At 39.2% G+C, this 26,576-nt stretch overlaps 1 protein-coding gene and 2 long non-coding RNA genes across 3 annotated transcripts; 1 reads left to right on the top strand and 2 right to left on the bottom strand.

Annotated features, from left to right (window-relative positions):
- Positions 1-360: 360 nt before the first annotated feature.
- LOC110045292 (DBH-like monooxygenase protein 1 homolog) lies at positions 361-13,599 on the top strand. Its single transcript, XM_089280488.1, has 12 exons — positions 361-743; positions 1,274-1,423; positions 2,559-2,729; positions 3,633-3,716; positions 4,841-5,026; positions 5,425-5,527; positions 5,681-5,847; positions 6,689-6,761; positions 7,057-7,194; positions 10,345-10,498; positions 11,894-12,032; positions 12,448-13,599. The coding sequence occupies exons 1-12, from the start codon at positions 456-458 to the stop codon at positions 12,634-12,636; spliced, it is 1,842 nt and encodes a 613-aa protein (XP_089136614.1). The 5' UTR covers positions 361-455; the 3' UTR covers positions 12,637-13,599.
- LOC149116879 (uncharacterized) lies at positions 13,299-16,859 on the bottom strand. The gene is made up of 4 exons (XR_016205491.1): positions 16,737-16,859; positions 15,892-16,042; positions 14,014-14,160; positions 13,299-13,535 (listed from the first exon to the last, which is right to left on the bottom strand). It is a non-coding gene; the product is annotated as an uncharacterized LOC149116879 (long non-coding RNA).
- A 3,399-nt stretch (positions 16,860-20,258) lies between these two features.
- LOC110045262 (uncharacterized) lies at positions 20,259-25,895 on the bottom strand. The gene is made up of 3 exons (XR_002296207.2): positions 25,761-25,895; positions 25,114-25,267; positions 20,259-20,452 (listed from the first exon to the last, which is right to left on the bottom strand). It is a non-coding gene; the product is annotated as an uncharacterized LOC110045262 (long non-coding RNA).
- Between the last annotated feature and the right edge of the window lie 681 nt (positions 25,896-26,576).

Below are 26,576 nucleotides of genomic sequence, written 5' to 3'. Positions count from 1 at the left end.
ACAAAAAGTTCAGCTTGGAATTAAACCCATAAATTCAGTGTTGAATGAACTTGGCATTAGGGAGCCAATAAAAAATAATGTTTTCGTCACCTACGTGACAACGCTGCAAACATTGGAGATGATGATTAAAAACGATAAAAAAGGAAAAACTGGGAAAGCTATTTTTGATCGACTCTGAAAAACCTAAAAGCTTTTCTTCAAAAAACACCAAATTAACTGGAGAAATTACAGATTAGGTGATCGAAACAAACCAGCACTCTACGATTATGTATCATTTTGTTTCCAAATTGAAAGTAGTATGTTAATTTTCTTGTTGTTCCGTTAGCCCCAGGGGCTCGTCCTTATTAAATCTTTTGTTCCATCTTTATTTAAAATAACTTGAGTTATGCCTGCGCAGTAAATCGACTAAATATGTTTGCACTGTTAAGCTGAATGTCGGTTGGAGAATCGTCAAAATGATGTTATCCTTTGTGGTCTCAATGTTTGTAGTCCTTGGAACTTTTCAAGCGAAGTTTATCAACGGTGATCTCTCCTCTGAATTTACAAACTCTGCCGTTTTGGACGAAGCAGCGACCGTAACATTGTACTGGAGCGTTGACTGGGATTCCAAAACAGTCACATTTGCTGTGGAAGCTTTGACAACAGGATGGGTTGGTTTTGGGATCTCTGCAGGTCGAGGACAAATGATTGGAGCAGATATAGTCATCGGAGGTGTAGCAGATGATGGCAAACACTATTTCATGGTAACTTTTATGTTGCGTAATGACACATCGCTTACATTTCGTAATTGATGCTTTTTATAGACAAGCGTTGATATACACCTGCTAAAGATAAAGTAGGCTCACAGTAGGTTTAACTTAATTTTAAAAAGATAGCAAGCCTTCAATTGTTCCTATACCCAGAGAAAAGCGAACCTAGTGACCGAAGACGATCGGGTTATATCGCTACATCTAAATCTACGCTTGGCTACGCCTTTGTATTGCGCCATTAGTTGTGTGTTAAAGCCAATAAGATGCCTAGTCAACCAAACACGGCAAGCTCTTTCACTCAGAAAAGACATTTTTAAAATCCCCCGGGTAAAATCCAAGCTTAGATGATATGTCTTGACAGGTACACATAGAAAGTGAGTCAGACTATGACCGGCTAATTGTTAACTTTTCAGTCCGTCACATTATTCAGTCTGCCACAAGCTGGTGACTCGGCAATTTTTCTTCTGATAAGGATTATTCCCTTGCACCGATTGTTTTCTTAAAAGTTATTGCTTTTTACTCAGGACTGTCATGCAACCAGTTATGGTGAGCCAACTGTGGACGAAAAGCAAGATTATGACCTCATATCCTTGACAGAAATTGGCAACAAAACAACGATGAAGTTTAAACGACAATTTGATACGTGTGATGATGGCCAGGACAACAAAATCGAGGTAATATATATATACTTTTTTTTTTAGTTTACTTTATCCTCGTTGAACCATAGAGAGTCGTCAGTGCACAACCGGTTAACCCTGTTGTGACCAGGGGCCCGTTTCTCGAAGGTTCCGAAAAGTTTTCGCACCCGAAGAGCCGTACCAAAATCTCAAACCTTTTGACCACAGGGCTGTTTATTCAGAGGTTCACTTCATACAAGAAGTTTTAGGTGTATTCACCTCTCTGTCTTTAAATACCGATTAACTAAAAATGGCTTTTCGGGCCCGAAATGATTCCGGGGCTTTCGAGAAACGGGCCCCAGGGCCGAGGGGGTCGGGAGGTGGGGGAATCGGGAGCTTTTCATGTGAAGTCCCCCATGGCCACCTTGCATCACGCTAAGAGTGTTAAAGCAATGAGCTCCAAATTTGGAGACTGTACCTAATCGTTACCTGAGAAAAAAATCTGCTGTTACAGAACATTGCTCAGAACATTTAGAAAATATTATTAGATGTCTTGTTCAGTTTTAACTAGCTAGTTTTGAGCCCGTTTTGATTGTTTTCTAACATTTTTGGTACAAATTCATCGTATAGTGATTAGTCTATTGCGAACGCGTTGCTCTATTACGTTCGTTAACTGCTGATAGAAAACAGTCACTTCTTGTGCACGTGATATTTTTCTGCATGAAACCCTTTCAATTGCCTGATATCTCACAATAAAAAAACACTTCTTCTCTAAATATTTCTCTAAATTTGCAGAGGTTTTATTATTTGTCGCTGATAGAGTCAGTGTCTTTGGCCGGTAAGGGTCACATCAGCCCAATGAGTTGTTAATAACGACTGACTCGTGAGTGAGGCCACTCTGTGTCGTTGTTGACTGCTACAAAAATACTCATCATGCGTAGCACGTGTTTAATTAGACTTCAGTTGTCTACCATACTTGCTTCTTGTTTATCTACTTTGTTTGCATACATTACTACCTTATGTGGTACAGGAAACATATTTTCTAGGGCAAAACTTGCCTTAATTAATTTAAAAAAAATATAAGAGGTTTTATACATCCTTGCTAGGAGATATATAAAAACATTTGTGACATGACTTTTTCAATAAAAGAAACGTGAGAAATATGAGACATCAAGTTACCTTGACTTTGCAGGAAGGAACATCCAAGGTCATTTATGCGTATCATCCCTCAGACCCTCGCTCACCTGACTACTTTCCCAAGCACATAAAGAAAGGTTCCCGCAGTTTAATGCTGCTGAACACTGGTAAAAGCAAGCCAATACTACCAGCTAACTTGACGTTCCTCGACATTCTGAACAACCAAGTAAGATCTGTTTTTAAGAGTGAAGTTTTTGTTAGGTTTTATGTTTGTTTGATCATTTTAAGCCGATTTAAATGTGAGAATAGGAAGCCCAAAGACCTAGTGGTGCTGGTGGTTTTAGCTAGACCATTGTTCTGTTATGTTCTCAAGTTGGCAATTAGCCAATCAGAGGCGCTTTCTTATGTAATGTTTTTCCTGCCATACTGAAGTCACCGTATCAATTAGGGATGGCAAAATTTGGGTGAGGTAAATACATAATCGGAATTTTTTATGGCACGCTTAGGCGGGCGATTAGGCTGGGTTAATCGAGATATTGGTATTGTGGCTCGAATGGGTCCGGCTCTCCGAATTTGTATTCTTGGTATTGGACTGGAACCAGCTTGCAATGGAGGCTCAAGCGGGGGGAATAACGTTCAAAAGAGATTAATTTAATTGTTATTTGAAAAGACTCCGCGCATTAGCCTCACTCTTAAACTAGTTCCAGTCCAATAACGAGAATACGAACATGGCCTATCACAAACCAACGCCTGAGTCAACAAAATTTTCTGAAGCATAGCAAATGGCAAAAGGAAAACAATTCACTCCACGAACAAGGGTAAGTGTAGATAGGAGGTTCGATGCCTGTTAGTTGATTCGGCCTTTGGCCTCATCATCTACCACTCCAAGGAAATATTTATTAGAAGTTCCTTAGCTGTTGAGAGGGCGAGTGTGAGAGATGCCACCAGTTACAGCTGGGTTGCCGGCCTATTTTCGTGTTGGTCACAGTATCCCAACCGATCCACAGTAAAAACCACCTTTAGGATGACCGTGGAGTTACCAATCCTTCATCTGCATCCGGTAGGAAAAGCGTCCCTCAAGCCTGTTAAACAGTAATAAAATTCTCACAATGTAATTGTCTTAATACAGACCAAAGTGCCAGCTGATGAAACGACGTACTGGTGTAAAGTTTTTGAAATTCCAAGGATGGAGAGAGAGTATCATGTTGTCAAGGTAATTATCTGAAGTTATGGTATACGCAGTAGAGCAAGTAATGATTCATAGTGGACATCAACAATAAGGCAATAAGATACCCTCAAAATTAAAGCGAAATGGTGTAGTACACTTGCCTTTGCATACGGCCGGTGCATTTGAAATTTGAATTACACCTTTTGCTGTTCATTTACAGGAAATATCCATTCATTTGAGTCCAAATTTGTTTTATTATGGTCAATATACTCTCATTAACACCAATATGACCTTCATTTGCGCGTAAGGAACCTTCAAGAATAACATTTGCATATGTATTAACATTCAAAATCATCAAAAGATAAACAATACCTTCCTTTGACATTCATTGGCTGTAAATGTATTTTTATTTTAGTCGAAATAAAATTCGTTGTCACGAAACGACAATCATGTACACTTTTGGACATTCCTTTTTCAACAAAAGACTTTCAATAACAGAATTTACATGAGCACTCACAATCAATTGCATTATTATACAACCATATCCGTGAAAGTGACAATCTTTAGTACGTTGTAAATGAACAGCAAAAGGTGTAGTCAATCAGCAATGAGCAGAGAGGAAAATGTGCACTGTCCTGAAGTCACATGTATGCTAACAAGAAAGTCGGGCCACCTTTCTCACTAGAGATCACATTGTATAGGGATCTACAATGACATTTTATGCCTGGCCCCAAAACTGGATTGCCCGCGTGTCGCCAGGTAAGATGATAGTTATGTTATTCTAAACAAAACTGTAGTTCCTCGTTTAATTAAACCCAGAATTCTCGAGTTAAGAATAAGAAGGAGCCAAAACAACTTTGCCCAGTCATTGTCTATATTTTTGTTAGCTACAAAGTAAAAGATCTCTAATTATCGTTTAGTTTCGACAGTTTTGACTGTCGCTCGCACTGCGGGCACAGCAGCATTAGGCCAAAAAAATAAATTAATTAAATTATTAAATTAAACTCTACAGACATAGAATGAAAATGATCCAGGGTGTCATTACACTTCCACTACCAGCCCTCCCTCCCCACCCAAAGACTAAACCTTTCTGTCATTATTTCTTAATACTCTCATGATTTCCTTATGTTTATGTTTAAAAGTGTTAAAAGTGTACCATTTCATTGCAGGTGGAACCTGTAGTTCAGAAAGGCCACGAGGGACTGGTTCATCATATTTTGTTGTACGAGTGTCCCGACAGTTTTCCAACTTTCTTTTTGAATCATTCTGGTTTTTGCTATGACGAAACAACTCCTCGTGAAATCATGGAATGTGCTGGACAGTCAATAGTTGCTGCCTGGGCGATTGGTGGAGGGGTAAGATTTGAAGCAGTAGTACAATAGCATTATTCTTAGTAATAATAAACTTCCTAAATTGCGATGTAAGTATTTCCACTCGTCAGCAGAAGAGGTTAATCTTTGTAGAACGCCATAGTAAGGTAACAATGATTGACAATTCAATCTGCGTCCATAATCATTTGCTGACATTTCTAGTTATCATTTAGTGATTTCCGGTCTGTGTTCCGGCAATTTGAGCAAAGACAAACTTCAAAGTTTAGATTCGCGGAAATAAAGAGCTGCAAACTCTTTCGGCCACTTTTTTTGGAAATAAAAGAGAAACAGTTCCAACGATGATTTTAATTGGAAGGAAAAAAACCCTTACAAATTATCATATTTTAATATCACATAGCATTTGACATTTGTTTATTTCTCAGAGCTTTTACTACCCCGAACACGTGGGCCTCAAAATTGGTACCAACGACACGTCAAGATACATTGTTATGGAAACCCACTACGACAACCCAGATCACAAAGATGGTATGTATAATAGTATGTGCCCGAGAAATTATCTGGGTTCTGAGGACGTATCTGAATTGCATTTTAACGGTCATGCTCATATACTGCTATCTAAGAATCTTTCACAGGCATTTTTCAGTAATAGATTGCGTCCTTGCTGAATTGGGTTTTCAGACTTTGTCGACAGCTCTGGTCTTCGGTTGTGGTACACTAACGAAACTCGCATGTACGACGCAAGTACCTTATATGCCGGATGGGATGTCACTTATCAGATGGTGATACCTCCAAAGCAATCTAAATGGGAAACAGTTGGTTATTGCCCAGGAGCGTGCATCGAAAAGGTACATGGCAAAGAAGCGAATGTATATACAGGACTGGATACTTCTTATTGTAGTGATCATGAAGCTATGAAGACTCGCCGGTGATGGCGTATCTTGGCCATCTATATGTACGGAGTATCTAACTGCAAGTTTATTATAATGTGGAGTTCATAACCCCGGGGGGGGGGGTACTCCCTTATATGGGCAATATAGGTGTTTGCGGCCCCAAAAGGTATGGTTTTTCAGCCGTTTTGGTCATAAACAGGGTATCGATTTAAGCTGATTTTGGCCATTTTGGTATAAATAGGGTATGGTTTTTGCACTCTAGCCTTGATATGGGTATGCTTTTAAGAAGAAGCCGCTTTTTCATCATAATAGAAAAGCAAATCAACAAAAACCTTTCACAAATTATGTTTACGGTAGTTAAACATTGGTCTGAACTAGGGAACTAATTATAACGCAGGTCTGAAACAGGGTTTTGATTTAAGGGTCAGGTCATAAACAGGGTTTCGAATTTTTGGTCAGGTCATAAATACGATAGGGATTATCACAGATTTTGGTCATGAATAGGGTAAGGGTTTTGGGAAGCGGGCCGCACACCCCCGCCCAATTGTTCTGCGAGTACCCCCCCCCCCCGGGTCATAACCGAATCGGTCGGTTTCTTGACTGTGAGTGAAAATATTTGGGACACCCGCTGTGATATAGCGACTAAAATTAGCTTTGATACCCATTTCGCTCTAAATCAGAACTTGCATGTCAGCTATAACATGCAGTTGTACGGCGTTATCTGTGCTCTCCTCATGGGAGCAAAGTTGAAACCTCACACTTCCCTAATACCATTAATGTTTTTTTCCATAAACAGGGTTTGGAAAACTCTCCGCTGGAAGGACAGAAAGTGAAAGTGTTTGCAGCTCTTCTTCATACACATCTTGCAGGTACAGACGAAAATAATATAAATTTGGCTTGTGCAAAACAACATTCGAAACGAAATTCGCTAACCGCATCCAAGATCAGGTTAGCTGATCTGTGGAAACAATTTTAATGGCATAAAAGGCAGAAATAGACAACAATTTGTTTGTAGGAATGAACGACAGTTTATCCTCAGAGCGCTAATAGTCCTAATACAGTTTTTGTGTATGATTTTTTTTTAATCAATCGCGCCTATAATAAATCACCTTTTTATCGGGCAGGTGAATTTTGTTAAATCGCATTTTTCTAATTTGATTTCAGGCAGGCAAGTAAGAGTGAAGCATATTCGGTACGGACATGAACTTAAAGAAATTGTCTTCGATAACCACTATGATTTTAACTTCCAGGTCAGTGATGAAAATTTCTGTTTTTACGTTAAAATGTCCAGTGTTCTTCTGAAATACTAGAAAAAACGAAAGATCCTTGTTTACTGGGAATGTTGCAGATCTCTTTATTGGGAGTTCCCTGGTACTTTTAGGCTAGCGAAACTGTATTTTCCACGCAGACTAGACTGTACATAGTCAAGTATCCTACATGAGAAAACAGACATACCCTCGCGATTTCTCGAGCCTCTAGCCACAGCCCTTTTCTCCGGTGAAATGAACTTTCTTATCTTGAGGCAAATTTATTCTCCCACCCGCGTTGTCTTATACATGGTTAATATTGCATAGTGACCAATAAGACTTAACTTTGCCATCTCTTCTGCCTGTTGCTATGGAGCCCCGGATTGAGGCAGTCTCTGTTTACGAAATCCACCTTTTCGGTATTCAGCCCTATTGTACATGATTAGCTCAAGTCCCTTTTTCGCATGACGCATAGGCTAACTAGTAGATGCATAGGCTAGCTAGTAGATGATCAGCACGTCCATCGATGAACTCTGTCGAAGCATTTAAAGTCTGCTTTCTACAAAATTGTTAGCTCTGGTAGAATGGTCACCCTCCATATCCGTAGTTCCGTAGGAAAGCCCGAGTCTTAAAATGCAAGCGTTTTGCTCGCCAAAAGGGGGTCATGGTCCCAGGCGTTCCATGCGTAGACCATGGAAACTGGGGACGAGAAACGCGACATTTGCTCGCTCTTCGTGACAGAATGCGGTGTTTTGGCAATAATCGCGCCTTATTCATTCATCTCACATACAAAGATGTCGATCGTTTTCAGAAAAGGTCGGTCCACAAATTATATTGCTTGAAAGCCAGCCAAGTAAGCAAAGTTCACGCTCGAAACGTTCTCGTGAGATAACAACCGAGCCGATTACGGTATGAGTTCAATCTACAAAAACACTGGCAAAAAATAGGCGGTCAATGACGGTATGTGGCTACTGCTGTCATTATTTAGAACACTGCAGTAAAACAAATCATATTGCAATAAAACGAGCGAAATACGAAAACGTTTTTGGACTCGTAGCTCATTAAAAACATGCGACTTGTTTCTTGCACTGCGCAAAATATGTCGATCTCCAAAGTTGTAAAGATAACATTTTCGGTAAATTGAATTAAATATCTTACCTCCAAGTTAGTTGGCTTTCTAGTAGGGTGCAGGAAAAAAAACCCTGTGAATTTGGAGGCACATTGTGCGGGAGAATTAAACCTTCGATTGTGCGGGAAATTGTGCGGGATTATCGACGAACCAATGTTCTTGCCAAGTCCTAAGGAAAATCTGCATTGACGATAGTTCAGCCAGTTATTTCACTAGTAGTTCAAATATATTTAGCAGTCTTAGCAATCGCCAATTCTTTTAGAAAACTGTGGCTGACTACAAAAGAAAATCTTTGTGCGTGACATAAACTAGACGAGCATGAAACCAAAATAAATGGCAAAACAGAATGCCGCATCTTCCCCGATAAATGAGAATCCTTTTAAAAATACTCCTGCCTTGATTCAATAAAAATATGTAGCTTGAATACTTCTTCATAAACTGCGTTAAGGGTCGCAAATTCTTGGAAGTTACCCGCAAAATACACAACTTGAAAGTTTACGCAAATTATGTGCAATGCAATTTGAGCCTAGTCACAGGAGTGTTGTTTTCGCGAAGGAGTTTATCATGATTCGTTTTGGCTCTCTCGAAAGGGATTATTCGCTCTTCAAAGGACATATGACTCTTGAAAAGGGTTTAAGATCGCAACACGGCAAAGATGTTCAGCTACACAATTTACTCGGATCGCCACGACAAGCAAACAAACTTCGTACAATTTCTGCTAGCATGTACAAAGTAATCGCCATAAGTTATAAAAAGACCTCGAAGATTCTTTGCAAATACCCTGGTCCCAGAGGTTTTTCTTGATTTTTCTCCACATGAGAGAGCTACAAGAGAACCGCGAAGCGCGACTTGTGTTCGCCGCTTCGCGAAACGAAGAAAAATCAAGAAAAACCTCTGGGACCGGGTTATTTTGCATACAACTTCTCCATCAATGCGTAGACAGCTGTGCTTCATTCTTGAACCAAAATGGTTTAAACTCAAAACTTGCGATAGGATGAAGAGCCCTGGATACTCAACGAAACAACTTGAATTGTAAATATCTAAGCGGAACTCTTGTGCTAAAATATCCTGATTCGTTAATTTGCTTTTATTGTGTCCAATACGCATTTTCGTAAAGTACGATTTGATGCTGTGGTACGAAGCCCGAGTAAACGCTCTTAGAGCGTCTAGTTTCATTGATCCCTCGGAATCAAGCAACCTTAGATCACGTCTGAACAATATAGACTAAAAACACTCGACGGTACGTCGGCTAGTCGGTTGGTAAATCAGTGAAATGACATTCAGTCAGTCAGCCAGTCAGTCAGTCAGTCAGTCAGTCAGTCAGTAAGTCAAACAGTCAGTACGTCAAACAGTCGATCGGTCGGTCGATCAATCAGTCATTCAGCGAGTCACTAATTGGTCGTTAATATAAGCCGGGTGGTGATTCAGTCAGCTGTCACCTATGCAGTCATTCAGGGAGTCAGTCATGCAGTCAGCTGTCAGACATGCAGTGCGTCAGTCAGTCAGTCAGTCAGCCAGCAGACATGCAGTCAGTCAGGTAGTCAATCAGTCAGTCAATCAGTCAGTCAGTCAGTCAACCAGTTAGTCTGCTGTCTTAATGCACACTTAGGTAAGTCACCCCCTGTTGGCTATCAATCATTCAGGCAGTCAGCTCTCGGTCAGTCATTCAATTAGTCAGTCAGTCAGTCAGTCAGTCAGTCGTTCAGTCAGTCAGTCAGTCAGTCAGTCAGTCAGTCAGTCAGGCGGCCGATCGGTCGGTAGGTCGGTCGGTCAGTCAGTCAGGTAGTTAATCAGTCAGTCAGGCAGGCAGTCAGCTAGGCAGTCTGCTTTTTTTTTTTATCAGATTTAGGTAAGTCACCCCCTGTTGGCTATCAATCATACAGGCAGTCATCTCTCGATCAGTCAGTCAGTCAGTCAGTTGGTCGGTCAGTCAGGTATAGTCAATCAGTCGGTCAGTCAGTCTTCGATTTCTTCCGATTCTTGATTCTACCTCTGATACTTCCTCGTCGTTGAACTATGCTGATAGTCTAGGCCTCAAACCATTCATTACGGCAAGTTTGGTATCTGAGGTATAAGAGGACATTAATTGTTTGTCGTTCTTTCAGGGCGGTTTTGGAACAAGAGATGAGATGTGCTTGGTTTTTCTGATGTACTATCCTCGAGTAAATTTGAAAAAATGCTCCAGCAGGGATCAAGTGGCATTTGCAAGCGTTTACTTGAAACATTTCTGGTAAATAATAATGGTTGCATTAATTTGGACATATGTATTCCGTCTGGGTTGTATGTGACATTATTTTCTTTTCTCTTATTCCAGACGGAAAATCATTATATTAGAATTATGAAAGAGAAATTATACACGTTCGCTCACATATTCATTTAGGCATTTAAGTCAGGCTCACAAAGGGCCTAAAATTAATGTTAGGTACAACTTCGCGCTACCCCTCCTATTTAAGAACAACGGTTTATTGTCACTTTCACAAGAGATTGATAATTTCTTGCTTCCACTCACTACCTCTTAATCCTGGATCTTGGTCTGAAAGATAACTTTTCAAACTTCTCAGCAGCGTAACTCAAGATTCAGGGATTCGGTCACGGGTATAATGCTAACTGGTTGTTATACGTTATACTTACAATTAAAACTGTATACCACTGTGCTCAGTTGTTCAAAAAAGCTTATCCGGGCTTGGTTGTTCAAAAGAGGGTTAGTTTCTAATCTCAGATGAAATTTTTTTAACACGCACATTAGTTGTTGGGCGCTAAGTCGCTTACGGCTCACCTAGGGTCAGGACAGAGAGTTAAATGTACGTATACTCGCAACGTGGATTAACGCACTCACCTCTGCTTAAATGAAGGAAAATTTAAACAAAATGAAGAGCTTGAAACAGATGTGGAAGGTTCACTGCCCAGCTGTTTGGCCTTAGACTTCGTTTTCGTTTTGGTTTGAAATACTATTGGTTAACTCGCCTAATAGTTCCTGATTTTGATTATATAAAAGTTTTCGATCCACCGTTACTTTAGGATTTTCTTACGTCGCGCAGTGGGTTAAGCAGTCCTCTGGTCAGCTCTAACCTTCAGCTTCTAACAACAGAATTGACGCGCGATTGAATTTGAACCCCGCGTCAAATAAATTTAACCCAGGGTCAGAAGGATTTGACCCTCTTGTGAGAAACTGGGCCCAAGTATTTATTTATAGTTTGAAGGGAACTAGAATCAGTGGTATGAATAGAAAAGAGTCTGGCATGTTACTTTGGTAGTAGGCCCACTTGCACTGAACAGACAGAGCTGTTATTAAGATAATTTATGCCATTTCTCGTTTGGACTGAACAGACAGAGCTGTTGTTAAGATAATTTATGCCATTTCTCGTTTGGACTGAACAGGCAGAGCTGTTGTTAAGATAATTTATGCCATCTCTTGTTTGGACTGAACAGACAGAGCTGTTGTTAAGATAATTTATGCCATTTCTCGTTTGGACTGAACAAACAGAGCTGTTGTTAAGATAATTTATGTCATTTCCCGTTTGGATTGAACTGACAGAACTGTTGTTAAGATAATTTATGTCATTTCTCGTTTGGACTGAACAGACAGAGCTGTTGTTAAGATAATTTATTTCATTTCGCGTTTCAGGAAGGGCGGAGCTAATTTTCTTAACATCACGCCGGAAACATGGAGTGACAGGGTGACAGAGGACCTTCGACAAGCTTACAAGGACGAAAACACTAGAATAAATGTTAATTGCCAGGGATATAACAACCAACAAATCCTGGTGAGTTTCGTAAACTTCATTAAATGCTTTTCATTGAAAAGTGGGGAGATTCTTTGATGTATCAGCAAGGAATCTTTGAATTGTAATAATTGTTCTACAAGATATCACAAAACAAAGGTGTTGAAGTTCTTCTACATTTAACCAGCCGTATCGGGTGCAGGGTGCAGGATGCCGAGTGCCAGGTGACGGGTGCCGGGTGCCGGGTGCCGGGTGCCGGGTGCCGGGTGCCGGGTGTCGGGTACCGGGTGCCAAGAGGACGGAATTTGATATGATATTTTATTGTTCACAGAACGTGAGTTTTTAATGACAGCCATGTTGTGACAAGCGTTAAAAAATAATAGTAATTAGAATTTACCTCCTTTTAAAGATTTTGTTTTATTATTATTATACTTCTCCTTGATCTCCGTGCTTTCAGGACGGCGGTAGTCATTCAAAACCCAAGATCGTTTATTCGTACCAGCCTGGCAATGGTCCCTGTGTTCGTAAAATTCACAACGAATTCGAATTCGAACACGAGCAGAGTGCTAGTGGACGTGACGTCAGTTCCAGCGTTATGATGGCTTTACCAACAGCTCTTATCGCAGCACTTTACAGAATGCTCTGACGACGCTGCTTTCCATTTCAAGCCGGACTGCTTCTTGAAGCATTGTGACGTTTCTACCGGCAACAGAGACTGAGACTGAGGAAGTTGATGTACAAAGGAAGCACAGATTGAATTTTATGTGTTTGAACTTTCCGTAGAAGTAGCCACCGATAGAATTAGTTATGTTTTGAATTAAAATTAGTGTACCCAGGCCATATTCGTATTCTCGGTATTGGACTGGAACTAGCTTGCAATGGAGGCTCATGCGGGAAAATATCATTAAAACGACATTTATGTCATTTGCATTTGAAAAGATTCCCCGCACATTAGCTAGTTCCAGTCCGAATACCGGGAATATGAATTTGGCCTATTCACTTTTTTGACCACACTCACAAAACGAAGGTTTTATATATCGCTCAATGAGCATTCTCTTTGGTCTATTCGAACCTCGCCAAACTGCCACCACAGAGACACATGCAAGTAGCCATTGTAAATATGTGGCCGTTATGGCGAGATAAGGCTATAAAATAAAGCTCCTGTTCAACTGTTTACCGTTTAGGTGTGGACTAAATGAGCGCCGTACTCGTGCAGACGAAGGAGTAACATGTGTTTGCATAGTTTTACGTGTGAACAAGTAAACCAAACAATGAAACAAAACGAAACGACGACAATATCATGACCCATAACCTTTACATACATACTTTATTGTTACCTCCCCAATGGGGCTTTTCAGGAGCAATTACTTAAATTACTAAGTTACTAATAACTACACAACCTTTCTATGTTACTTGGAAACACCACGCTCTCTCTCAGTATATTATATCTATTTATTTTTCAGCCTACTCAATACATGTAACAAATCACTTTGAGCTTGCTACATGCCAATGGTGATGCGAGCTGAGCACTTCATGTAGTTTAACCTGAAAAAAATAACGTGTACAAAAACATAATTAGCAATATAAAGTATATTCTTTTTACCTTTCAGGGTTGGTTTTTATTTGTGATGCTCTTTGTAGTTGTATTTTAATTTCAATATTTATACAAGGCACATGGAAAGTTTCCGAAGAAATCACTCCAGGCTTCCATGATGGAATTTGGCACGTATGCAGTCATGAAATCATGTCATAATTACATAAAGCGCTCAATACTGGAGTGATGGGGACGTAATGTATGCATAATGAGCCTTTTTTTTAATAACATCATTATGATAGCTGGTCGCTTGTTTTGATTTTTAATCAACGATTATCTTTTGATGAGAGAGTATTCTCTTATGCTAATAGTTCAGCTACGGCTGATGAAAGTTATTGTAAAACCATACGACAGCTACAGGCTAGCCCATGGTCCATCTTTAAAAACTGCTAAAAAATGAGCAGACTTTTTCTATTAGCAGCATCTTACAATTTCTGCAGGTTGCTCGGCAATACTTTTTCATCATTTTGTGTTGGCAGCTATAGAAGAACAGCTCGTAGTTTTTACACTTCCTTCGACTCTTACGATCCACGCATCGTCCACGCTTCTCCTTGTCGTTCATAACTGCTAAGACATCTAGAAAATTAAAAAGGGGTGGTCAGAACGAGTACCCTGCTTTCTTCTGGATATCACCAGATCTGTCAAATGTACACGATATACGTTGCTTTATTCTTGTAATATGCCTAATAATACACATGCAAAAACTTCAGCATGCTGATTGGCTGAGAGCAAGTCAATTAATCCAAAATAGTGCAGAAAGTTGAAATTGAGTGCAAAAAGTTAAAGTGGAGTGCAGAAAGTTGAAATTTTAAAAATTGCATCTATATTATTAAGAAGTGGTCAAATGGTTTTTCACGTGCAATTAGGAATAAATAAGCATTCGTGAATTTTTCAGAGACTACAAATTACACTCGCCCTACTGACTCGTGCATCTGTCGAAGGAAATTCTACAATGCTGGTGACGCGATACTTATGCGCTACAAGGATTCGCAATACAATTCAGTGAAACCTTAGCGCAGCAGGATACTCGGAATAATCAGGGATAATAATGACGTCACTCGCTCTTCACGTCGCGGTCTTTTTCGTAACAACATAATGAAATGGTGGCCGCTGGAGGTATTCACGTACGATTAACCTCCCCAGTCTCACTACGCTGTAGAAAGCGCATTCGAGAACCGAGTAATAATTATAAAGAAAAACCTCTTTGGTGTAAAGAGAGAGAAATAGCCAGGACAGTCACCCTCGCAATTTTGAACGATCCGTTTAAAACATGGATTAACTTATATAACAATTTATTTTTTTTTTAATTAGCTAACTTGAATTCAAACTTCAGAACGGAAAAAAAAAAACGTAGTTTTGGCCGCGCGCCAGGCTCCAAGTTTGAAAAAATGGCGGGAATTTCGTCGATCATCTAAACAAAAAAGTTACGAACTTTATCTGCTTTCCCAATTTTCCCAGTATGTAGCAACATTTTCTCGCCCCTTATGGAAAGCTGGTGTAATGTTTCAAAGGGTATCAATTTTTCTGGACGTCAACAACATCAACAAGGTTTTCGAACCCATTATTCCAAGCGGCATACAAGACATTTCGGTGCGAAGCCACATTTTTCCCACCAACCCTATTTACATAATGCATCCATATATCCACACCACTGAATATATAAGTAAGAGAGCCTCCAGCAGGTAGGGGGAGCTTGCCCAAGTATAAATAAATCAACCGAGCGACATCCTCGCGGTCCTTATTACAGTCTCTCCACCATTGCAGCCAGCATCGCCCGAGCCCGCAAGCAGGGATGCGCAGTAAGCTGCGCAGTACGTTTTTTCGCTCTGAAAATTCAAACCGAAAGTTACCCTCGGTAATTTTCCAATGCAAACTATCAACATTAAAATGCAAATCACTACTGACAATAATGACAGCGTGGACATAAAAAGCATTACTCACTGCACACCTGATACGTATCGACAGCATGCACAAAAAGATAGGAAATGTAATTTTAGAAGTTGAGTCACATTTAATTAATGACTCGTTTTAAAATCTTTCTTATGATATGAAATTGTTTAAACATTTTTATCATTGACTTGTTGACTTGTTGACTTGTCATGACATTGCAAGTTGTCTGCACTATTTGTTAGTTAAATCTATATACTGCGTGTGTACATATCAAGCTGTATTGTTACATCGAGGCATCATAGCGATCAACTTTAAACCGATCTTTTCTATCTGAGTTGTCATTCTGGTTTACAATCCTGATATGAGTTAAAGATTCAAAAGAATCTCAGTCTTTTGTTATTTCCATGGGTTGCTTACCTTTCAGAAACTCTCTTTTTGTAAGATCCCTGTCTTCTTGATTAAGGTTGTCATCATTAAACGTTGCGGTGGCAATTCCAATACAAATAAGGGCGACTAGAAGAACAACTACTCTGGAGTGAACCATTGTCAGTTATTTCACTTAGGGTTGCTGAGGAAACAAACGTACAACATAATTTAAAACAATCCAAGTTTGTTTTCAATCACCGGTTCTCAGTTATTGCCGGCCCTTGTAGACTCAATCAGAAAATTAGCTAATTTTTATTACCAGAAATTTCACAGAGATTTGTGTATTACAGAATAGGTAGCTATATAGCAACTTCAGAATAGTTCATTGAGACAATTTCCATTTAATTTTTAAATGCAATTGAAATTCCCAAATTTCCCAAATTTCCATATTACCAGTGTCTTACATTGAAATATTGCATTAGATTTCGATCGTTGAAGTTTGCGAGCCAGTTTAATTTTGAGACTACTCAGCAAACCACGTATAATAGTATTAACAATTGTTTCCTTGTGGAATTTTCCCCTGTTCAGTAAACTGTTATATTACAAATAGTTTTTGATCAGTTATATTTGTAAAGTTTGCAGGTGATGAATGGCATAAACACAGAGGAAGGAAGAAGTAAAGGGATTATTATATATGATGTTTCCAGTCAGAAATGATTGGAGCAAGATGCGAGGTAAATGAACTAAAGGAAACTTCTTGGCCCACGTCACTGAATAACTTAATACTGGATGATACTGTAAACTCCAAACTCTGATTAAAATGCCTTAAAATCCAATATTACCCGAATGGGATATTAAATAAAAACGAATAAGAACATAGTCTGCAAGGAAATTACCCTATTGGAAGTCCTCTTCTTCAATGGCTAAGAATGGGCGAGGACCTGTGCTCTGTGATCAGACGAATAACCGTGATCTCATCACGACAGCGGCAGAAAAAAGCTACTAATTTGAGGTTACGAAGAACTTGTCAGTTAAAAAAAAAGCAAACATTGCGTTGATATTCAATCAAACCCGCCTTTCTGTGCGATAATTTCGTCTTGGGGAGAAAATAAACTGATTGATGAATTATAAACAAGTCGCGATTGCGTGTTTTATTTGATTTCAGAGATAGCACGAACAATATGTTAAAAATATCACTGTATTTTTGTCGAAATGCCAATAACACCAGGACTATGAAAGCAGGAACTAAAAATCATTTCAATACGTGAATTTGCGTCGAAAGTCTTATGGAGACTAACTATCATATGTTCCTTACGGCCACTTGAAGCTTTTCAAGCTTAATAAATATGTATGTTGTGGCCGCCATTTGACTGAGCAGAATGTGATTGCGCCAAATTAAAATTACAGTTAGTGGCAAAATTACAATCATGCTACTTTTAAACTACGTCAGTAATCACGCAATAAATTGTAGGGAACAAATGAATTCAGTTGGTTAAAATTGTTTTATTCAAACACCAGCGTGTTTTGTTTCTCCGTGAAGCCTGAAGTACTGTTTGGATCCCTGTTGAAATAAAAATATTGGTTAAACTGATAATAGCGTCAGTAATAAAGAATTTAGGAAGCGGAGCGCATGAAGTTTAAATGAACCGCAAAGTAAGAAAGATGTCTGCATTTTGTTTGGCAGGTAGTCTGACCATTATACGGAAGTATCTGGATATCAAAATGAAATGAACATTAAAATAAGTGAATTAAAACACAGCGACGTTGTTGTGATGCGTTTTCATGGTTTGCGAGAGGAACGTTGAAATGTCTCAAACTTTCCCTGCTGCCGCCACCTTGAAGGCGTAAGGATAAGGTTGAAAGCATAATGTCCTCATCTTCAGAATCAAATTCTCCTCAACTATTGGGTGCAGTTTAATATTTATTTATCAGCGCGTCTTCCACAGTTAACCAAACAGGAAATAAAGAGGCCAAAGTATGTGTGAGTCAGCTTTCGCTAAACTAATAGTGGGCGTACTATCGCTGTACAATCGCTGCACGCCTACGTATCATCAATAAATCGTCAGCACGATTAATGAGCAATGGAAAATTCTCTTTATCGTACCGTAGGAGGACAGGTAAAAGTAGAACTTAATTTCTGTTCGCTATTTTTATAATGAAACAATTTTCTAGATGACAGCGAAAGACGAACGTTTTAGTTTTCAAAAGGTAGTCCATCACACACGTAGGTGTAGTGAAAAGTATTCAATACCACGGCTTTGCGGTAACCTTCAACAGGAAGCTCTTAGCTAGGAAACCCGCTATGTGTTTTAAAATACAACTTTTCCAAGCCCTGACCATTACTCTGTATTAGAGAATTACTTTGACAATGAAATTGGAAATAAATGCTCAGCTGTGTGTGTTTTTATCAGCTGCACGGCACGTGCGTGTATAAATAAATGAACGCACACTAAACACTGATCACTTGGTCATGGTCTTAATTATTGAAAAAGATAAAAATTCCACTCACGATGTTGCAATTTTTGATCAGGTTTCTTCGTTTTAGAAGAGAAAGTTGGTGAATACGATGAGGTGGTGCAGGTGGTACCTCCTACCAGTTAACTCGAACAGCTAGACTAACAGGAGTTGTCTACAAAAGACGCAATAAAATGCTAAAGATACCTATTTCTGGTCGTCAATTGGAGACTGGAGAGATTGTGGTCAAAATCTCGAAAACCACATTTAAACGTGTAACATTAGTATTCCCTTCTTCTCGGAAGCAAGTTTTAAATGTTTCGTTTGAGGCAGGCGCCGAAAGTAAAAACTCTGAAAAAGATGTAGGGTGCTTTCCATTAGATGAAAAATTCTGGTTTGAATTTCCGACGACGACGTGGTCGCCTACTTTTCAGCGTTCCTCCTGGCATCCAAAATTACTAGCTGTATCAATCATCTACATATTATGTCATTTTTATTAGGATGCGCCGGGCAGGGCAGAGTAGAACAGTCGAATACAGCTGAAAAAGCACGAAATGTCCTGCGGCAAAGTCGGAATTCACTTCTGGTCCTTTAATTCCAATAAAGTTTGCTGCATGCACAGATATTTTGTTGAGACCAGAGGACACTTGAGAACTTTGCGCACCTTATCATGGAAATATTTCGATTTCTGTTCTAACGCACTTATGCGCCGCGTTTGAAAAAAGCATGCTTTATGTTTGGCCCTTCGCCGCGCTTGAGCATGAGGAACACCGCTGAGCATGAGGAACGCAGTTTGGGCAGCGTCCACACTACGCTGGGGAAATTTTAAAATGCAGCTTTATTTCTACGGCTAGACCGACCACCCACGCTAATCTGTCACGAAAACGGAGATTTTCGAAAACGCTCTTCGAACCGGAGGAATTTAAAAACGCCGACTCCTCGTTTTCGAGTGGACGGAACACATTTTGAAAACTGTGCTTTTCGAAAATGATGATGTAACGAGAATCATGTGATTTCCCTGACATTGTTCCTTCAAACAGAAATCCGAAATGACCGGTGATTGTTGCGTTTTAAATTCCTCCGGCGTAGTGCGGACGGAAATTAGTTGATGCGTTTTCAGAGTGAAACCTTCGCTTTCAAATTTCTCCAGCGTAGTGTTGACGGGGCCTTGCTCCAGAGTGGTTACGAGGGAGGACGATGAAATTAATGACACGAGGATCATGCATGTAATCTTTGACCCAGTCAATTATGGCTTCAAGTACTCTTTGCGTGCTCAATCGGCAGACATGGGGCGTTTGTGCATCGTTTTCACGCTTTTGTTCAGCGTGTACAGGAAAAAACGATCCGATAATGTGGATGGAGCGTTTACCAAGATTCTTTTTTAAAACAGGAAACACTGAGTAGTGTGGACAATTAAGGCCTTTCCTCATTTTTCACTACTGACGCTTTTGTTGATGATTCTCATTGCTTCTTCCGATCGTGATCAATTTTCTGATATTGTCCCCGCGTTGTTTTTTTTATCTCAAACTCATCACCACTTTACATCGATTACCTCCAAATAATCTTTCAACGGTTGGGTTGTTTCCCCTCCTTCCCCCGCCCGCCCCCCCCCCCCCCCTACCACCCACATCGTGTTCTTTCTTGGATTCTTTTGTGACTTTCCTTGTTCAACTTAGCTATGACTAAACCGAATTCGGTCATGTCGAAGAACTTAAAAAGTAACAATAGTTTTATATGTATTTTTACCAGCACTTCCAGCTGGTAGATCAAGTTAGGTTTCTTAACGAACAGAATTGTACCCACTAAAACCTACATCTCGCAGTTCTGACGGCTCGAACAATTCCTACAAAAGGTATGGAATGGCCATGGCTCTTTGGACTCTCGATCTGTCTTTTGTTAAGCTTCAACGGTCATGCTACTCGTAGGAAATATGTTTTTAGCGTTAACTTCAACTTTTAGTCAGCTTGGTGTTTATCCTATCCGATATCCCTTTATTGTCGTTTCATTACAGTAATCTAACAAATTCAACAAGGTGTACTGCAGAATTCGTTGCATATAATTTTCATCTCTTCTGGTCTTTGACATCCGTCATTATAAAGAGCCTCAAACAGGCAATGAGAAAGATCCCTTGGGTCAGGACAGCCGGATAGTTCAGAATCTGAAAATAATAAAACAATAACAATGACAAAAATTGGATAATGGCTTAGATACTACCACATGTGTAGTATTTGGGGCGGCTTTTTTCAGCTTAGCCTCCATCCTAGTCTTCAGCACTGCACTGATGAGGCCCAGAAGGCCGAAACAGTACTGTCTGCAGTTAGTTAGTTAGTTACATATATATATATATATATATATATATATATATATATATATATATATATATATATATATATATATATATATATATATAGGTTGAATAAACAGAAGAAGATGCGAACTTTTCTCGTAGGAGGTCTTTAATTTAAGTGGAAGTTTCGCCCATTCGGGCTTCTTCAACACTAGGAATATCAATACTCGGAATAAAATTTACAAAAAGTGAAAAAGCCTTAAATAAGTTACAAAACAATAACTTACAAAGAAAACAAAGAAATAAAATTTTTTTTCACATAAGATTACATAAGAATTACGTAATAATAAAAATAGTAAAACGCCCGCTAAAAAGCAAATAAAATCAAGTAAAATACAGCAGCAAGATGGAGTTAATTGTAGCGAATCCTATTCCTGGAATTAAACTCGCACTTTTTTGTTGAGTCCATGAGGTGCGAGGGTGCATAATTGAGCACACCAAAAGGCCTCACTTGTAAGCAAACGGTCATCAAGACTATTGTTATTAACACTAAGATTACATAACTGTTCAATAATTCAAAATTCAAAATCTGCCAGAGCACGAGGCTCTTTGTTAAAATGAATAGCAACTTCACAAGTACGTTTTTTGGTGATCATAGAAGACTTGTGGTTGCGGAAGCACAATAATTCGTTTTTTGAAGATGAGAACTTTCTTCAGGTTCATGGTACGGTTATGGGTCCCAAAAACGCATGCAGTTACGCTGATCTAGCCATGGGAATTATTGATAAGAAAGCCAAATTAGGGGAAATTAAACCCAACCTGTGGTGGAGGTACAGGGATGACATTTTTGATCTGTTTTCAAGTTTCGTTGCAGGGCCCGTTCCATCCTGAAGCTTAACTCACGTCATGCAGTAGAATCGCCACGTGCCCCTTCTGAATGAAGCGCTGGTTAATTGCATGCTACTCGCCCTCCACTCCACCGTCACAACTTCCCCCTACACGAAAAACACTTATATAAATGTACATCGCTGAAAATCTATCGATTACTGTTGAATGTCCACGTGAGTTTTGAAGATATTTCTCTTTTTATAATTATGTAAACAACGGTGATTTACACATTTTTCTTCTGATTTAAAAGAAAACCTTGTTTGATATCGCCAGCTGCTGCTTAGTGACTCGCTTTCTTATGCGTCAATTTGATATAAGATAATACAAAAGAGTCAGACGCTTTCTTTGTCCTATCGGTCAGTTGCCCGCTGGTTTCTACTGTGCTTCTCGAGCCTGAAATTAAAACCATTTCAATATGGCTGAAAATAATACTCTTATAAAAAGATGCAGTGACGAAAAATTACTGGTGACAGACACTCACCAACGAGAAGGTAATGATGTTTGTCGAAGCTAAACCAAGAAACAAAAAATCAAATAATTTACACTTAAAACGACGTGTAGCAGGTGGAAGAAAAAAAGAAGTTGAAGATTAACCCCCGCTACGTTAAACGCCGCTTTATTACTTCTTTTTATTTTTTGATCAGGAAAGTAGAGCGAAAGTATTAGGGACCGTTCATTTTTTATAAGGTAGGGGGGCTGGTGGGATTTGGGGGGGGGGGATGGGAAAAAAAATGGCTTTCGAGGGGGGGCCATCCCAAAAAAATAAGGGAAAAAGGGGGGGTCACGTGAAATATTTTAGCAAAACTTTAAAATGGTATAATGTTTGAATATCAAAAAAATTGCTATAGAATAAACATAGAAGGCAGGATACAAATTTATTACAAACTTTCCTTTTGCTTTAAAAAAACGTTTGGCGACAAAAAGCATTTGTAGCTACTGAAAAGAAGTATTTAACACTGTTATTTTCGAATGCAACTTTCACTGGCACTCATCTTCATCTTCGGTGTTGTCAAGTTCTTCGTCGCCGCTTGTGCTACTATGGGAGTCTCTTTCACCAATGTTGCAAGAAGCAGCAATGCTTTCCGTCAGAGTGTACTCTTCAGGGTACACGAAGGTGTAAACATAATCTCTGACTTCCTGCTCAAGGTTTGTGGTGATTCTGTTTCTTGCAGCATTGGTGAAATAATTCCCTTCCAAGAGCTGTGCGATGTATGGCCCATTTCTTCTAAATAACGACGTGGCAACATCCTCAACTTTAATACACTCTTCCGGGACGGCCGTTCTAGGAGGGTACACAAGGCATTGTGGAAGATCATTTCCTAGCGGGTTTCCAACACAGATTCCATAAACTCGTTGGACGTTGTTTTCAGTGCGCTTCCTCTTTCTTTCATTTGGCTTTCTGCGGTTTTCTTTTTTTCCTTCTCCTTTTGTTGATGTGCTGTTTGAGTATGCCCTTGAATATGCTGTTATAATTGCTCTTCTTATTTTCTAGTGCTTCCATGTCCTGCGTGACCTTCGTCAACTTAGCTTCTATACATTTGATCTGTTTTACATTAAAACTGTGGGCAAATTGTTCGCCCTGCTTTAAAGCAAGCCCATTGGACTGAAAGAGTGTGGAATCGTGTTCCTTTACATCTTTCAATATGACATTCAACTTTTCCACCATTACTCTGTGCTCTTTGATGGAGAAGTTCAGTTTTCTTCCATCACTGGGCTTCAACTGGTACCCTGGTATGGAAAACTCACTCGCCCTTTCTGAACAGCCATCCGCACTTAGAAAGATTGCTTCTTTTGCTTGTAAGATGTCAAACTGCCTGGATCGTTCAGCTGTAAGTCTTTTCTTAAACGACTCGTCGCTTTCGCCATTATTGCGCATTTTGGAATTTTGCGCATTGGAAAAGCAGCAAGAGTGAGAAAGTAAAGGCAATTGTAAGACATTCATGCTTGCAGCAGAAGAGTCCTCTCAGAACTGGCCAACCAACACTGAGAAATGCCAGGACATTGACACAAAATTACAACAGGGCAAGTGCTGACAGCAGTGAAACGGATGAAAGTGACAACGATGAGTATGACAGTGATGCCATTTACTCTGGGGGAGAAGATGACTCAAGTGACGTCATTCTTGCATTCATCAATTCAGATGAGGAAGATGCCAATGAGAGGCCAAATGCCACACGCTCAGGGCGAGCCATAACTAGGAGATCCGAAATTGACTTCTCTTTCTTTTGATTTGTTTTTTAAACAACAGCTCTCTGTAGTATAGGGTTTGTAAATATTGTCTTCATGGTGAGCACAATAATGTGAAGTAGGGGAATAATAGAGAAATATTAAAAAAGTTGAAATCTAAATATTTTTTGTTCAATTTTTTTTTTTGGGGGGGGGGTCATCCCAAAAAATGACCGCTATAAGGGGGGGCCATGTGAAAAAATTGGTAAGCTGAGGGGGGTCATGCGATTTTTAAATGGTGCTTCCCAAATCCCACCAGCCCCCCCTCCCTCATAAAAAATGAACGGTCCCTAAATTGAAAATACTTGCCTCTGAGAATTTGTCTCAAATATAGAGCGCCAACTGAGGAAGTATCGATATAGTATAGCTGGTCCATTTGAACAGCACCGCCTCCATTCGACCAAACGCGAGAAGCAATGAAGTGAAAACAACTCTTAGAATCAGCCGAGACAGCGATACTAGACTCTTTTATTTCACGATTGTTCTATAATAATTGTTTATATATATATGTTTTATCACAAATGGCAAAAAACAAAACAAAACAAAAAACAGGAACGTTTCTGAATCCAGCACCCAAAATGGTTATAAATCTTACATGGTAAAGCGCTTTAGAATATTTTATAATTTTAGCGCTGTATAAATCTAATCTTATTATTATAAATAAAGAACTAAGACACCTGATGCGCTGTCCATTCATGGCGAGGCTTCTAAGATGTCATTAATATTTTAAGCTCTTCAAAGCAGGTCGACGGAATTCTTGTGAATATTTCATCACTTCATGACATATATTATGCCGAGCGTATGAAAAACGTTTTCTGATTAATGAGGCGCTTCGTGTTTTTTTCTTATAGAAAGTTCATTTGTAGTTTTTTGTTTAGACGTTTTCGGGAGATATTTCTATTTTAAATCAAGTCTATTTTGGATCTGTCTAAAGCAAGCCCAATTAATTTGCATGTCGGCTCTTATTTAGTTATTTATCACTTCAAAATTTTGTGTTTCATCGCAGAAAACTGGTTTCGGTGTAAATCATTTGTTTGATTTATATTCGTTACTAATGATTTAGGATTTTAATTTAAACCAGTAAAGTTTGTTTTGTTTTTGAAAAACCAGGATCTTTAAGATTATCCATGAATAGAGGCATGAATTGTTTCTTTACCTTTCGGGACGTTTTTGTGCAATTAGAGTTATCATATTTGAGTAGTAAGGCGGGGGCATCCCGAAAGATTTGCATCCTTTTCAAAAAGTAGGATTTCATCTAAAGCTTATAAATCCACTTCATAATTTTACGTTTGCTTGATCGTAAAAGCTAATTTATATCTATATGCGTTTTATCATGCATGCGTATATGAAGAGTTTTTTCTCGTTTTTACGTTACTCTCTTAATAAAACCTGGAATTTTTGGTGACAGGATTACCCACCTTCTATCAGTGTTCCCTTGTTTGCTGTATCTTGTGATAGTACTTTTAAGTGAAATGGAAGGCCGCTAGCACCAAGCACCACTGAAGCAAATAGAGCAACGAGAAATGTGTTTGGTAACATTTTGAGGCGCTCTTTATTAACCACTCTGGACAGCTGTTTGAATAAAGTTAAAGGGAAGTCAATTCAAAACAAAAAAAGAGACTTGGCAAATCGACAGCTACGATACAACCAAACTAAGTTTTTTACTGGTGTTATTTATGTGTCCCAACGTTCCTCAACGATTAACATTCGTTGATTTTATTTATTTATTTTTTTTAATAAACAGGTCTCAAGTTATTCTTCTTGAGTGCCTTTCAGTAAGCATACATATGCTACGTTCTTAACCCTGAAGAGCATGAAGCATTCCTCACTGCTGTAAAAATGTAAATCTCAAGAATGAACAATATCTTAAACAAACGCAAACCTAACATGGGGTTTTTGGCTTTGGCGAGTTCTTTAAAAAGGAGATGCTCACAAAGAGGGAAAACAGTATTGCTATTTCCACATGATAGCATTTGGATCGCTTATAGCCAATCATTATTGATATAAACGATGTTTCCTTACATTTCAGAGCGACTCAACTGAGAAAAAAGGAAAACTTCCTTACCTTGAATTGAATCGCGACCGATCAACACGGCAGCTTGTGTGGAGATGAACATTAACAATTCCATTTGGCCTTCTTGTCAGGAGAATTGACTCTACACCTGCCGAGGTCATTATTTCGGCGTTTTCATTGCACCTTTATCTAAATTACATTTGTTTAGTTGTCATGTTCCCCTCTTATTTGAATAGTTTGACAGGTTAACTACCCCTGCTTTGGTTTGATGAGAAAAGATAAAATGCATATCACTAAGGTAATGTATTAGTAGTTCTGTGACCCATTAGCGAAATGTGACTGATCTGCTGTAAATCTCAAGAAACATTCAGAGGAAGTTTTTAAGTGACGCCGCGTTTCTGAAAATTATCTTAACTCTAAGGCGGCAGCCATTCTGATAATCCATTGACTGCTTAATTGTAAGCACGCGTGAAGGTGTCTCGGCTCCATACAGTTTTTTGCACCATACCTAACATTTTCAATTAGCTTAACGATGTGAAAATTAAACCAGTTATTGGGAATTGGATTGTAGTTTCGAATAATGTATTATTTTAGGAACTTTCATTTCTATGAACTATAAAATCCCAAAAAATAGAAACCAGCCTGAAAGAAATGCGTTATAACAGTTAAGCTAATACTTGGCTTCACACTGGAGCTTGTAAGTATAATCTAAGTGCACTTTGAACCTACTTTGAGTGTGAAAACTTACTTGAACTTTACTTAGTGACCATGGAAACGTTCGTAGATCAAAGAAGCCGAAGTGCGCCGCCAAGTATGGTCTACACCACACTTGAGAGCGCAGTTGACCAATAGGAAATGGAAGCCAAC

This window comes from Orbicella faveolata, unplaced genomic scaffold, assembly GCF_042242905.1.
Source record: "Orbicella faveolata isolate gen_17 unplaced genomic scaffold, um_ofav_v1 contig_12, whole genome shotgun sequence".
In the NCBI taxonomy this organism is placed as follows: Eukaryota; Metazoa; Cnidaria; class Anthozoa; order Scleractinia; family Merulinidae; genus Orbicella; species Orbicella faveolata.
Note: the sequence above shows the minus strand (reverse complement) of the source record. Positions and strands in the feature narration are given on the sequence as shown.